This window comes from Trichoplusia ni, chromosome 3, assembly GCF_003590095.1.
Source record: "Trichoplusia ni isolate ovarian cell line Hi5 chromosome 3, tn1, whole genome shotgun sequence".
NCBI lineage: Eukaryota > Metazoa > Arthropoda > Insecta > Lepidoptera > Noctuidae > Trichoplusia > Trichoplusia ni.
The window spans coordinates 5,780,484-5,794,275 of NC_039480.1; the positions used below are offsets into that span (position 1 = coordinate 5,780,484).

A 13,792-nucleotide genomic window follows, 5' to 3' on the forward strand; every position below is an offset into this window, starting at 1 on the left:
TGCAGCTAAGTACCAGTGTTTTACAAGGAGCAACTGTCTATCTGACCTCCTCAACCCAGTTACCTGGGCAATACGATACTCCTTGGTTAGACTGGCTGTCAGACTTTCTAGCTTCTGACTGTCAAAGATGTAGAAATAACAGCCAGGGCCCACAATTTAACGTTAATAATATTAGTAGGATATATTTATTTTTCGCTCTTATGCTCGTCTTACAAACTAACCAAGACGGTTCATATTAAAGCAAGCGGCGAGTCCAAAGGTTTATGAGGAAAATAATGAAATATTTGTCTAACTGCCGCCATGGACGACGAATAGTTTCCAGTAGTGTCGTAGTAGTCAGTAAGTGTAACTCACAGGTCCGCGTGTGTGTCCTGCGCGGCGTCGTCAGCGGGCGCCATGCCGCCGTCCCGGACGCTCTCCTCCGCCGACGCGAGCAACTAAACAGGCGGGAATTACAATATCATTTAATACAGTTTAGTCAGTTAGGAGTATGTTAAACATGTAAGTATGTGTAGATTAGAAGTCAACAGATGGACTATGCGCGCTGTTGTTGCTCACAAAATAATAAATGTATAAGATGCACTGTTTATATATACGTAAATGAAGCTCTTTTACACTTAATTTAATTTTAATTAGAAAGTTACATTTGTAAATATGGATTCTGATGATCATAAAAAAAAAATCTCTTTTCATAGTAACAACCTTAGTTTTTGTTTCAATAAACAACATATTATAAGTATTTTTAAAGAGAGACTAGGAGAAACAGTCTTTAACTCTGGAGTTTCTTGCCGTTCTTCTCCATAAGAGTGACATTTTGGAACTGGACACATAGAGTCACATGCTCAAAGACACCCAGCCTCAGGACAAGCATTCATGGATCACAGAAATGCTCGTCCTACGTGGTGACCTCAACCACTCGACTATCCATGCAGTCAATTGTCTATTCACTCAGTTTTATGGCTTGATCTTGCTGTTAGATTAAATTAGAATATTATCGTACACTATGGAATTACAGCAGTGATTCTTAAACATACAGTGTTAGGGTACAATGTTGTTAGTATTCCTATAGAAGTTATATAGTAAGGTGTGTGTGACCTGCAGTATGTCCTCGTGTCGTATGAGGAAGTGGTCGGGGTCGGGCGCGGCCGCCTCCGCGCTCAGCAGCGGCAGCAGGAACTGGCCCATCGCCGGGATCTCCGCCTGCCAACAAGAGGAAACACTGTATATACGGGTAACTAGCAGCCGAAGATGGGTATCGATGGCGTGCAATTGGGGAGGCCTATGTCCAGCAGTGGACAAATATGGGCTGATGATGATGGATATAATAGTATATAATACTAGCTGACTCAGCAAACGTTGTTTTGCCTAATTTTTTTTTTCTAGATGTATGTATTTTTAATGCCACATTATAAAAAAATAAAAACAAAAAATTTCATATATTTATATATTATTTATATTTTTTTAGTGTGAGCAACCCTTAACACTCAAGGGTATGAAAAATAGATGTTAGTCGATTCTCAGACCTACTGAACACGCATATAAAATTTGGTAAAAATCGGTTAAGCCGTTTCGGAGGAGCACGGTAACTAACAACGTGACACGGGAATTAATATATTACATTACAAAGTGACCTTGTATGCCTTAATTAGTGTGTGTATTAAACAAATAAATACACTCAGTGGAACGGAATGTGGCCCAAACTTAAACAGAGCGATAAGAAGCTTTTTTGCTGTCGCTTATTTATTTTTCTAGTGGCGATTTGTCAACACTATTGTTAAGGTAAATATCAAAATAATGTTGGTTTATTTCACTGTTGTGGCTATTTCACCTCTTTTCTCTATTGGCACGCAAAGAACAATGGTGGTTGCCAGTAATTTTATCTGAACAGTTGTCATTCCCATTACGAAATAAGAAAAATGGGTCTTACTCCAGCCCAAGTTGCACAAGCTTTGATACTTCGAAGACAAGGGCGAACTCTAATCAGTAGGGTAAGTAACAAGGGCACGGCAAGTGTTACATACATCTGCCTTGGCAAGGAGGGGAGAAAAGTGTTACATACATCTGCCTTGTGCTGGTACCCGTTGCAGTCCACTTCGACAGCTGCTGCCTCCTTCATGGACGAGCTGTCCGACGAGCCGGCTGCAATGAAGACATAGACAATGTTATAAATGATGCTGGGTGTATGGAGGACGGAGAACTGAGTGTTTTATTTATGTTTAAATTACAATGTATGAGGAGTAAGAAAAAATGTTCCACTTCCCTCCATGGCAAGAGGGAGAAGACTCCTATAAACCAGTTGAAATGTCTCTACCGACAAGAAAATAATTTATGATCGGTTTTTTAAAAACAACTCTTCTTGCTGTAATGAATTTTATCCTTGTGTCGTGGATTCACAAACTTCAAGTCACATGGACCAAGACTCAAGACAAGCATTGGTGTATCACACATATTCTTGTAATAAGCGGGGATCGAACGGACACGTCTCGTGATGACCTCAACCACTCAGCTATAAGTGCAGTCATTGTCCCTGGCAATCGAAACCTCGACTCGTATAGTGGCAGCAGGCCCTTTTTTAATGACTTCAATCCACGTCGAGGGCACGGCGTGGGGATATGTCAGACTTATACCGACTAACACCACCCCGGGCCCCTTCTACTGCTTGAACTAGACTCACGGGATCGCTCGCGCATGTTCTGCGCGACTCAGGCAGTCTGGGTTGTGTCTGCATGCAGGGCCGGATTTAGGGGCCCAGAGGCTCCGGGCCAACAAAGGATATTTATTTATGCCTTGGCCATAATTATTCAGACAGGCACTGTCACTCTTATAGTGTCAATAATGTGGGCTTTACCTTGGTTTCTACATTTTCATTGGGAGTGCTGGGCCCCTAGGCACTGGCCTAAAGTGCCCTATGGATAATACGGCACTGTCTGTATGTTCGTGTAGAGCTCAGACATGACGTATATACTCACTGGCGTCGTCGAGCTCGGTCCACTGGTCGTCGCTGTCGGAGTCGGCGCCCACGTCGGACGCGTCGGACAGCAGCTCCACGCGCCGCACGCGCATGCACACCGCGCGCCGCGCCAGCCGCCGGGACAGCGGCGGGTACAGCTACGGACAATACAAGGGTTAGAAATATATACTTTATAATCCATACTGATATATAAAGCTGAAGAGTTTGTTTGTTTGTTTGAACGCGCTAATCTCAGGAACTACTGGTCCAAATTGATTTGAATTCTTTTTGTGTTGAATAGACCATTAATCGAGGAAGGCTTTAGGCTATAAACCATCACGCTGCGACTAATAGGAGCGAAAGTACAAAGGAAAATGCGACTAATGCAGGTATAAATAATCATAACTTATATCTTCTACCCACGGGGACGAAGTCGCGGGCAACATCTAGTAGACATTTTAATTAAAAACACTTGGAGTATACTTTTTATAGTGTAATATTAATAAAGAATTGAGCCCTCTCATTCAATGAAAAAAAAAAAGTTTATTTCGTAATAAATTGAAGGCTAGTTTCAATAACAAACAACAACAACTAACAACTTAGTAAACATACATTGTTATGTGTATGTCGTTTGAGGATGAGTGCAGAAATTAGAATTTAAAATTATTTAAAACCCTAACAACAACAACACTGCAACCTTGCTTTGCAACCCTGTGAAAAACATATACATATATGGATGGAGGAAATTGAATAAAAAAGCTTTATAAATACTAATCAAAATAACAGAATATTGATCTGTGTATATTAAAATGTGCAATGAAGCCGGTACAAATAGGTTTATTTAAAAGCATACATTTTTAAATCTACATTGAAACGACAACATCGTGAACACTCATCAAACGACTCCTTCACGCAGACATTTAAACCTTGTATCGCGGGAGGTTTCACAAACATTTAATTCACATGCAGAAAGACATCCAGACTCAGAACAAGCGTCTGAGGATCGCACTATACTCCGCAGGGATCGAACTTGTGCTACGTGTGGTGATCTATACCACACGGCTATCCGTATAATCAGCCGAAACAAGATAGCATCGTTTCATTACGGTTTATGGGATTTGAACTTACGAAACGCCGTAATAGTGATCATTATTATTTCTATACTACTAGACTTTCAGTGAAGACTAATCAATGTTTAAATACTAAAAAAGTTTCAGTCCTAACCGGACCAAACTAGTCGGGCACTCCCGATAAATACGCGTTAGTAAACCGTTGCATCATTTAATAATGAGTCTCACGATAGTTACTGTAGGAATATGCTGAAAAATCTATCGCTTCGCATACATAGGCTGTGTCTCCCAATTCCTATTTAAACAGCCTGACCTGATATATTTATAGATAGGGTCAAACACTGCGAACGTTAAATCAATACTTGGACTAGATAAACTAAAAATGGGATATTAAGATCCAAAATTGGTTCGTTTGTTTTAGTAGTTGCTGAATACTTTTTTTATTTTATTTTATTTTATTTTAATCAATTACAACGGTGAAAAACCAATTACAGCAATTAAAAAATATACATTATACAAATTTAAACATTAAACAAATTAGAACATAAATAAAAAAAAACATAAAAACAAACACAAAAACACATGGTAAATAAAGTTGTGGGGGGGTGTGTATGGGGTAAGTATGCACGAAAGACGAGTAGTCACAATGTGGCTTGTTCAAAGTGATATGTCATTTCTGAATTATTCTAAAACAACACTGACAAACGGTAGAGGAAGAGGAAAAAATTAATTTCTTTAAAGCATGTGTCAAATGTAATTGGTAGCCACTTCTTTCGTTCACGGGAAATGTCTAAAGCATGTCTTCTCGCACACTTAGTGCATTAATGAATTTAATCCTTATGTCGCGGTTTCAAACACATTAACGTCACATGCAGGCATCACATCACACAAACGTTTGTCAACGAGAAAATGGGTAGTGTCAGACTTTTACCGACTAAACCTGAACCGCTGTGCTACGTCCGCGTTATTGTGTCGGTGTATGGCAATGCGTTGCAATCCTTCATAATAAACGCTTGTCCTACGCGGGGATCGCGACACGTTGCGCTCAGAGGGTTTGGTGTGATGGCCTCAAGCCGTCAACCACTCTGCTATCGGTGAAGGCAAGTAGAGTATACACTAGGTATTTTTGTATTAGGGTTATGTGGTCACCTCTTTCCCCTTAGCGATAGGCCTTCGCCTCGGAGCGCGCTGGGGCCGCGAGTGTCGGCGGGGGCGGCCTCCTCGGCCACCAGACCATGAGGATGACGACGATGACCCGCTACCGGAGCCGCGGTGACCCATCTGCGGATATTAAGAATACTAATTAATTCGATCTTGTTTTACAACAACCTGTTCATGTATTTACTTATGTATGTTAAAACGGTGTCTACACCAATTACAGTAACATAGAATTAAATGGGATAAAACTGTGTTTGTAATTATAATCAGTGCCGGCGTTAGGGGGGGCGTGATGGGGCGATGGCCCAGGGCGACAAATTCTGGGGGGCGCCAAGGTCTGAAGTTAGAGTCTCTTGCCTCTCCTGGCGCAAACCCTCAGAACTGTGCTCTACGCTAGAGGTGGAATACTTCCACCGCCAAACGTAACGCTAAAGGAAAGATGAAATTCTTAATATAATTTTACTTGGGATCAGCAAAAAACTAACACTTGATATAGCTTCCCTCAAGTGGGCGCCACAATATTTTCGCCCGGGGTGTCAGTGGCCCTTACGCCGGCACTGATTATAATATAATCATATGCCACAACTTTCACACAACGCCATCTAGTCTCAAACTAATCAAAGCTTGTATTATGAGTACTACATAGCTGATAAACATAAAATTACTTTAAAATATACTTAAAAAATACCTAAAGATATACGTAAGAAATAATTTTACTTAAAACGGGTTTTTATATGATTTCGTGTCTAAAGGATAAACATGGAACTCAATTTAAAACTAAGCTATCTGTCATTATGTCTGTCAAAAGGCTCTATCTCAAAAACTGTAATAACTAGACAGTTGAAAAATTCACTGATGACGCATTTTTGTTGGCGCTATAACGACAAATACTAAAAATAAAAGTTAAGGTATTCGTTGTATTTGTATTTGTCATTCACGAATGGATTTTCAGGAGTGTGTTTAAAAATCTCTCATCATCATCATCCTAGCCTTTTCCCAACTATATTGGGCTCAGCTTCCAGTCTAACCGGATTCAGTTAAGTACCAGTGTTTTACAAGGAGCGACTGCCTATCTGACCTCCTCAACCCAGTTACCTGGACAACACGATACCCCTTAGTTAGACTGGTTTTCAGATTTTCTAGCTTCGCCAAGAAGAAAGACAATCTACTCTAGTTTTAGAACCTGACAACCCTACTTAAAACTCTAGCAGACGATAATCACTTGTTGTGACAATCACATCATGTTTACAAACATGAAGACAAACAATAATTATTAGTATTATTAGTTGAGACTATCATCTTGTACCTGAACAGTTAATTAATTACTTTTAGATATAACATTGGTTGTATGATTTATACAGGGTTAGTTATAATTTCAATCAACTTTTAAAATGGTTCCAGGGCACCTGAGTAAACCATATTAAATATTTCTTTCTTTCCTTTTTTTAAGACTCTCGCATCAAGTCATTGGAGTCTGTGTATCGCGGGAGTTTTAAGCCATGTATCACAGGAGGTTACACAAACTTAATAGTCACATCCACAAAGACACAACTCCCAAATCTTTTTTTTAAAAAACAGAAGCTAAATTTAAATGGAACTGGTCTGGTCACATCAGCCTAATGCAGAATAAACTCAGGGCAAAGGTAACTACATACTAGGTAGTTGAGACCAGAAGGGGATCTCCCAGAAGTCCCGCAAGGAGATGGCGGGACGAAACTCAACTATTTTGTATACAACTGGTCTCGGCTTACCATGAAGGAGGGAAAGGAGGCATTAGGCAAAAAAAACATTATCGATGTGGCATAAAAACGTACAACAATCAGAAAATCAAACTGTAAAAGTGTTTGTTTGTTGGGTGTATTCATAGTGGGTTAGGTACGGCAACCTCAAATATTTGTTTGTGTGGCACGGCACCTAAACACTTATTTTGTCATATTTTCTATAATTATATTGTATTGCAAAGACAGCGTGCTGCTGGGGAGTTTGTTGTGCCATTTCTTCTTTCACAGCAAAAGCACTTAGGTAGCAGTGAAGGGCGGGCAAAACTGGGTAATGTCCAATGTAAAGTGACCAACAAAAAGTGCTACTTAGTAGCCTACCTTAAATAAATGACTTTCAGATTTTGTGCATTTGCAAAAAATTTGGCTGGTATGGACAGATGTTTATATAAATTTAAACTGATGGGGATAGAAAAATCAATATTATTCATTAAAAAAAATGTTAATCATTCAAAAGCATTGTTCTCTTACTCTAGACAAATATTTATCTTTATATTCAAATAAGACTTATGCTACAGTAGAAAATTATAACTAATTTCTATAAATGTAAATGATAAATGCAAGGTAGATCAAAAAAATACACAGACATATTTTGTATCCATGTTTTTCATCTCAACAATGTAAATATGAAGTTATTATCACCCATAATATGCATTCTTATTTATGCTAAATTTATTTTAATTTCTCCATAAATCTCTCCATAATGTAAAGACGTCTTAGAGATCACAATAATACTACAAATGTGAAAGTATGAGCATTTTTGTATGTGTCATCTCTTTATGCCCAAATGGCTGGACCAATTTCGATCAAATTTTGTATAGAGGTAGGTGACACCTTGGTTCTTTTAGCCAACTTAAAAGAAGATGATGGTTTTGGAGCTATAAACAACACTTAAACTGGAAAAGCCATGAGTAAAATCTAGTAATAATATAATATGGTGGCCGCTCAGTAATGTTTGTTTTGATAAAGGGTATGTTTGAAACAAATTTCACCTAAACCATGATTTGGAGGTAATATGGAGAATAGTCAGTTATTTATAATTATATTAATTATTCATTTAATAAAGAGAGTTTCTTGTGAGATGACGTCCAATAGAAAGGTGTGGAAGAAGAAAACATTTTGAGCAAACCCCGAATAAAATAATTTTGGAGGGATTGTTCCTGATGATGAAAGGTAGATGATTTATTTAATTTTAATTCTTGTACAAAATATGTTTAATTATAGACTGAACTAATGAGTGATCACCACTGTCAGGACACCAAGAAGTGATGTTTACAAAAAGTAGGTTTATAATTTAAAAAAGATGGTTAGTCAGAAAAATAAACATAATACATGTATTTGATATACCTAAATAAATATAAACATTTGATTTTAATGTGTGTTTAATATTTAATGAACTTATCTATTTATCATATATGTGCATATATTATGCTTTAGGTAGTAAATGAAGTAGGCAATTGTAGTTATCAACAAAAATATGCATTTAATTTATCAGATGAATACCAAAACACATTTTGTTATTAATTTATTTTATGTTTTGTATGTATTGAAGCAGCGAAACCAATAAACACTAAAATATATATTTATATTGTTAGATTATTAAAAAGTACCCTCATCTTATGAAAAAAAAAGCCTGATAAGAAAAACATGGCAAAAACATGTTTCAGATCTAACCAAAATAAAATATCAATTAGGTTTAACCATTGAAGTTTAGTTTTAACCTCAATAGTTAATGATTTTTAACTGAAAACTACTTTAAAACATCATTACTGAATGAGATATGAAAATAATCAATAATGCAACTTGAGCACTAAAAATCTTTATGATCTAGGGAAACAGGTTTTATAAGGAGATCTGTGACCAATCAATACTGCACAGGGACTTATATTGATGTGATATTATCAATACAGTACACAAAACATGCTGTGTAGATACTTCTTATTCGCGAACAAGAGTTCAATGACACAAGGACCTAGACGAGACTTTGGTGTCAAGCCAAACCCTACAAACGAAAGAGATAGGATACGTCAGCCATATTGGCACTCACCGCTATTTCAAAGAGTGATGGGAAGTCCTGCTGCTGTTCGCCATCAGCCAAACCAGCCAACAGTCCAAGTTCCGCGCTCAAGTCCGCGAGTTCAGCGCCGATGCGATCCGCCCGATCCGCGTCACCCAGCTCATCTTTTAAGATGTCTCCGATCTCGTCGGACACTGCGGCGACGGCTGAAGCCACCTCGTCGGAGGGCGAACCCTCCTTGCCTAACCCTTCGCCACCGCCGGCGAAAAGCTCAGTCTCTTCAGCAGTTCCATTCCCACTACGGCCCAAACATTTCTCCATGGAAAACATCATTTAAGAACCGAATAACACAACTCATACGACGAACGTAACATCTAAAGTCACCGCTGGTCCTTTTAGATCACTCGAAAACAGATAACTCGGTAATTAAAAGACTTGAAACCATTTTTTCATCGGCACCGATATATCCCGAAGTTTTTGACAATACCAATATGGCGACGGTATTTTTAGGTATTTTGTGACCAGTTGCAAGCGGATAACGTGACAATATTCAATAGGGCAATACCTGGGCTGGGGCGATTTTAAAAATCATTTTTCCAAAACAACCAAGAGTTTATGATTTATGGATTTCGTGCAGATGTTTTATTTTATTCGTGTTTTTTTCTGCATGAATCATGTTATAAAATCACGTCAATTACCTTTATAGAGAGACGACTATAACTATCGTAAAAAAGTCGATGCAATTTATTAGAAAAATTTCCATTAAGAATTTCCTATCAGCATTTTTTATAACGTTTATTTCTCATAATATTAATTCAAGTCTTTAGGCTCAAGTTAAAAGTTTAAACTAATTGAAAACTGCGTTACAGGTATTATGTCAACTACCCTCTTCTTAATGATTCGAATCAAGCCTCTTAATCTTTGCCCCATTGCGTTGGCTTTACATAGCAATGTTGTAACAATATGTATTCGTTACGGGAACTGTTAAGGTGCCTTTTTCAGTATTTGAGCGTAACATGATGTAATGTATGAAACTTGCATTCAATAGTTTTTATTAAATTTACGAGTCAATCTTTTATATTTTTTCACAAAAACACGTGAAGGTGGCAAATTGGCAAATATGAAGTAGAGTCAAAGATATTATACGAGTAGAGTACATCAGAATGGTGTTTTTCAGTTTGTTTAGAATTGAAAGAGGATGGATCGATTTAAAAAAAACAAGAATGACAAAGCTATACATTATTCCGTTTTTATATGGCAAGAAAATCTCCGTCAAACTTTCGACAGCGTCAAGCTTCACAGCTGTCAAATCAGTGACAGAAGCCGATTCTGCGCGAAACATCGGCGTATATATTTTAAATATATTTATAAATTGTATATGAAAAACTATAATGCAGGTAAAATGCCGCATTGCGATGCACGCTGTAACAAACACGCAATGTTTCTAATACAAACTCGACGCTAATTAATTATAAATCAAACACATGTTCAATCGATAAACAAACTACAACTTTTTAAAACATTTTTTTAAATCTAAAATTAGTGCTTCGGTATTTAGGTTAAAGTGTCTAGACCGGGAATATTGTGTACTCGACGTTTGTGTACTTATATATTTTTAAATACAAGCTATGGCGGTGCAGAATAAAGTTTTATACGCTTTTCGAGGTTGGATAGCATTTGTCGCATTTATGGATTTAGGAACCGCAGGCCGGTCCTATATAGAAAGGAGGTCGTTTCTAAGCAACAACGGCGATGACCATTTAGATGGTAAGTGGTCTAGATTATATTAGAAAGTAGTGACTGGCTGTTTAATATAAACCTTTGCCTTTTACTAATAGTTTTTCAGATATTTATTAACCTGCATGAAAACTTTCCTTTGCTTTAAATTGAAGCAGTTAAGAAAATTTTACATATTTCTTGTTTTTACTTCTGACCTATATTATGGCCCTAGCAGCTAGTTAAATTTAAAAGCATTTTGAACTTTGAATCTGATAAATTCTGATAAAAGTTTGACTGATAATAGTGTGTACTCATGTTCTTTTTGCAGTCACTAATTAAGTTATAAATGATCTACGTAACATAATCAAATTAGAAAATTTACAAAGTAAACTGCTTGGTTAAAATATGAATAAAACCTAATTCACTATGTATCATACATAACTAACAGCTTTTGAATTATTATCAAAACTTTACACTGTTGTTGCTTCTTCATTAAATACAAATAGGTATCATGTTGCCCAGGTAACTGGGTTGAGGAGGTCAGATAGACAGTCGCTCCTTGTAAAACACTGGTACTTAGCTGCACCCGTTTAGACTGGAAGCCGACCCCAACATAGGTTAAGATGTTTATAAGTATTATTATTTTGTATTTTTCAGGTGACTTCACGATATCCCGGATGCTGGGCATGTACTCCGTACTCAAAGCCCTAGCTCTCATACATTGTACACTCTATATACATTATAGACCGTGAGTATTATCTCTTTCATATTAATTTTACTCAACTTCCCAAATAAGGGGTGTAATGCTAGGGTTTCATATATAAAAGGTAAAAATGAAACCTTATTACTGAAGTTCTGCTGCTGTCTGTACATCTATTCATCCAGCCATCCATCCGTCCGTCACTAGGCTGTATCTTCAAAACTATGAAAGCTGGCCAGTTAAAATTTTCGCAATTGGTATATTAATCTTAACTATAATTATATTTTATCAAAATAGGATCTTTACTTCAGCTTTTAAAGTATTACAAATAAATAAACCTCCATTTAAGTTTATACCAAAAAGTATTTTTATTTCCAGAGTGGTGTCTATGGGCTACTGGTCTCTGACCCTGACCATTATATTATACTTCACCGAAGCATTTTACTTTCACTCAACTGATCTTAACTTCTATGTGGTATTCCCTTGTGTTTTAAATAGTAAGTATTATCTTAATATTACTTATACATCGGTACATATAATTAAGGTCAATTAACACAGAAAGAGCAGCAGAAAGCCTTTTCATGAGGCCAAAATTTAAAAAGCATAACAACTCCCGCACTAAGAATTTAATCCTTGTATTAGGTATTTCACAAACATTTAAGTCACATGCACAAAGACATCCAGACCCAGGACAAGCATTCGTCAAAAACATCACACAAAAGCTTTCCTACGCGGGGATAGAACCCGCGTCACTGACGCTCAGTGGGCTTATCTTGTTGATCTCAACCAGTCAGCTATCCGTGCAGTCGCAGTTTTGAAATGCTGCAACGGTTTGCTCATACGTATTTATCGGTTTCCAGTTTCCATTCGCGATTTAGAAAAAAATAAGTGGAGGCAAGACTTTGTCCAGCAGTGGGACAACTTAAGCTTATAATAATAATAATCTTTTCATATTTTCTTTCACAGTAATCACTCTACTAGGTCTAATATACCTGCCGACCAAATTAAAATTGTTTGGACAAATCCCTGGCGTGTCCGGTATGGATCGCGAGATAGACGACGAGAATACTCAGATCCTGAGACAGATGGGCAACTTCCGAAGACGGAAGACTGGCAACAATGTCAAAAATAAACATGTCTGATGTTGCCAGACGAAAAAATGGATGGATGACGTGTTGTGTAAAAGGTATTTGAGGTTAAGTTAGCTTTAGTTGTCTTTTTTATTTAATAATAATGTTTTTGTTATAATTTGTGAAATAACTGTATCACTAAAATATAAGTTTTTATAATTGTTTAGTAACGGTTTACTCACGCGTATGTATCGGGATGGCCTGACTAGTTTCGGAACCGACCGGAGTCCGTAATCATGACACGATAAAGTCGCGTGAGTAAACCATTGTTAGCAATTATTGAGTAATTATATTGAGAATTCTTTTTCATATCATGGCAATACACATTGGTGTTACTAGTTAAATTTTTATTTCATTTTTTTTTATAACAATAATACTTACTTTAAAAATGAATCTCTTCCTTCCAACTTTTATATTCATGCGATAAATTATCGCATTTTTTTATTATTTTTTTTAAATCGACCATTTTTTTTAACAGTGACCTTGGGTACCGTAATTTCGGGGTGTATTGCAAATTATGATGTGAATAAAAATAGTGATCTTTAAAATCATCTCCTGTAATAATTTAATTAATAAAAAAACATGATAACTTGAATTCTTCTTGTAATTTAAAAATAAAATTCTTCTCGTTCCTGCTTTTATGTTGCCAATTTATCATTAAAATAGTAGTATTTTATCTCATAAGAAGCAATACACCTAGAATTACAGTACATGACATATAATATATTCTTATTTATAAGTATAATTTTCTTTATTTGAAACTAACATATTTTAACAAGTAAATTGAAATATCTATTTTTATCTAAAATGGCATACACTGCCATCATCATCGTCGTGATCATCCTAGCCTTTCCCAACTATGTTGGGGTCGGCTTCCAGTCTAACCGGATTCATCTAAGTACCAGTGTTTTACAAGGAGCGACTGTCTATCTGACCTCCTCAACCTAGTTACCTGGGCAACACGATACTCCTTAGTTAGACTGGTTGTCATAATGATTAATCCAGTAAAATCCAAAATATTCCCCAACCAAGTGGGAAGGAACAAAACGGTATCAATGTCTACGACTTCCACTTGAAGTAGCATTCTGGAATGCTACTTTATTCCTTGCCTGTACAAATCTAGTCTTTTTCACTATAAGCGTTGTAACCAATTGTATAGTCAGTCTGTGACTTATCGCAGGTTCAGTACTGCGAGGAGTAAGAACTCATTGTCGTGTATGCCAATAATGAAGTTAATGTAATATGGAAATTTATATAAAAAAAACCCCCT

General features: G+C 36.9%; 2 protein-coding genes across 3 annotated transcripts in view; one reads left to right on the top strand and one right to left on the bottom strand.

Moving 5' to 3' along the window:
* Nucleotides 1–9,849, bottom strand: part of LOC113508679 — a 51,273-nt gene extending 41,424 nt beyond the window's left edge. Inside the window, exons 1-6 of the mRNA XM_026891761.1 lie at nucleotides 9,004–9,849; nucleotides 5,170–5,301; nucleotides 2,970–3,108; nucleotides 2,060–2,139; nucleotides 1,096–1,200; nucleotides 355–437 (exon numbers count right to left, since the gene is read on the bottom strand). Of these exons, the coding sequence (XP_026747562.1) occupies nucleotides 355–437; nucleotides 1,096–1,200; nucleotides 2,060–2,139; nucleotides 2,970–3,108; nucleotides 5,170–5,301; nucleotides 9,004–9,306 (842 nt within the window). The 5' untranslated portion in view covers nucleotides 9,307–9,849. The remainder of the gene's footprint in view (nucleotides 1–354; nucleotides 438–1,095; nucleotides 1,201–2,059; nucleotides 2,140–2,969; nucleotides 3,109–5,169; nucleotides 5,302–9,003) is intronic.
* A 203-nt stretch (nucleotides 9,850–10,052) lies between these two features.
* Nucleotides 10,053–13,792, top strand: part of LOC113509058 — a 101,280-nt gene continuing 97,540 nt past the window's right edge. The window contains exons 1-4 of one of the 2 annotated variants that reach the window (XM_026892332.1): nucleotides 10,053–10,740; nucleotides 11,350–11,440; nucleotides 11,771–11,889; nucleotides 12,359–12,578. In XM_026892332.1, coding sequence (XP_026748133.1) covers nucleotides 10,602–10,740; nucleotides 11,350–11,440; nucleotides 11,771–11,889; nucleotides 12,359–12,534 — 525 coding nt within the window. In that variant the 5' untranslated portion in view covers nucleotides 10,053–10,601 and the 3' untranslated portion in view covers nucleotides 12,535–12,578. Of the gene's footprint in view, nucleotides 10,741–11,349; nucleotides 11,441–11,770; nucleotides 11,890–12,358; nucleotides 12,671–13,792 lie in introns of those variants that run through there. The other variant, XM_026892331.1, reaches the window with a different exon arrangement.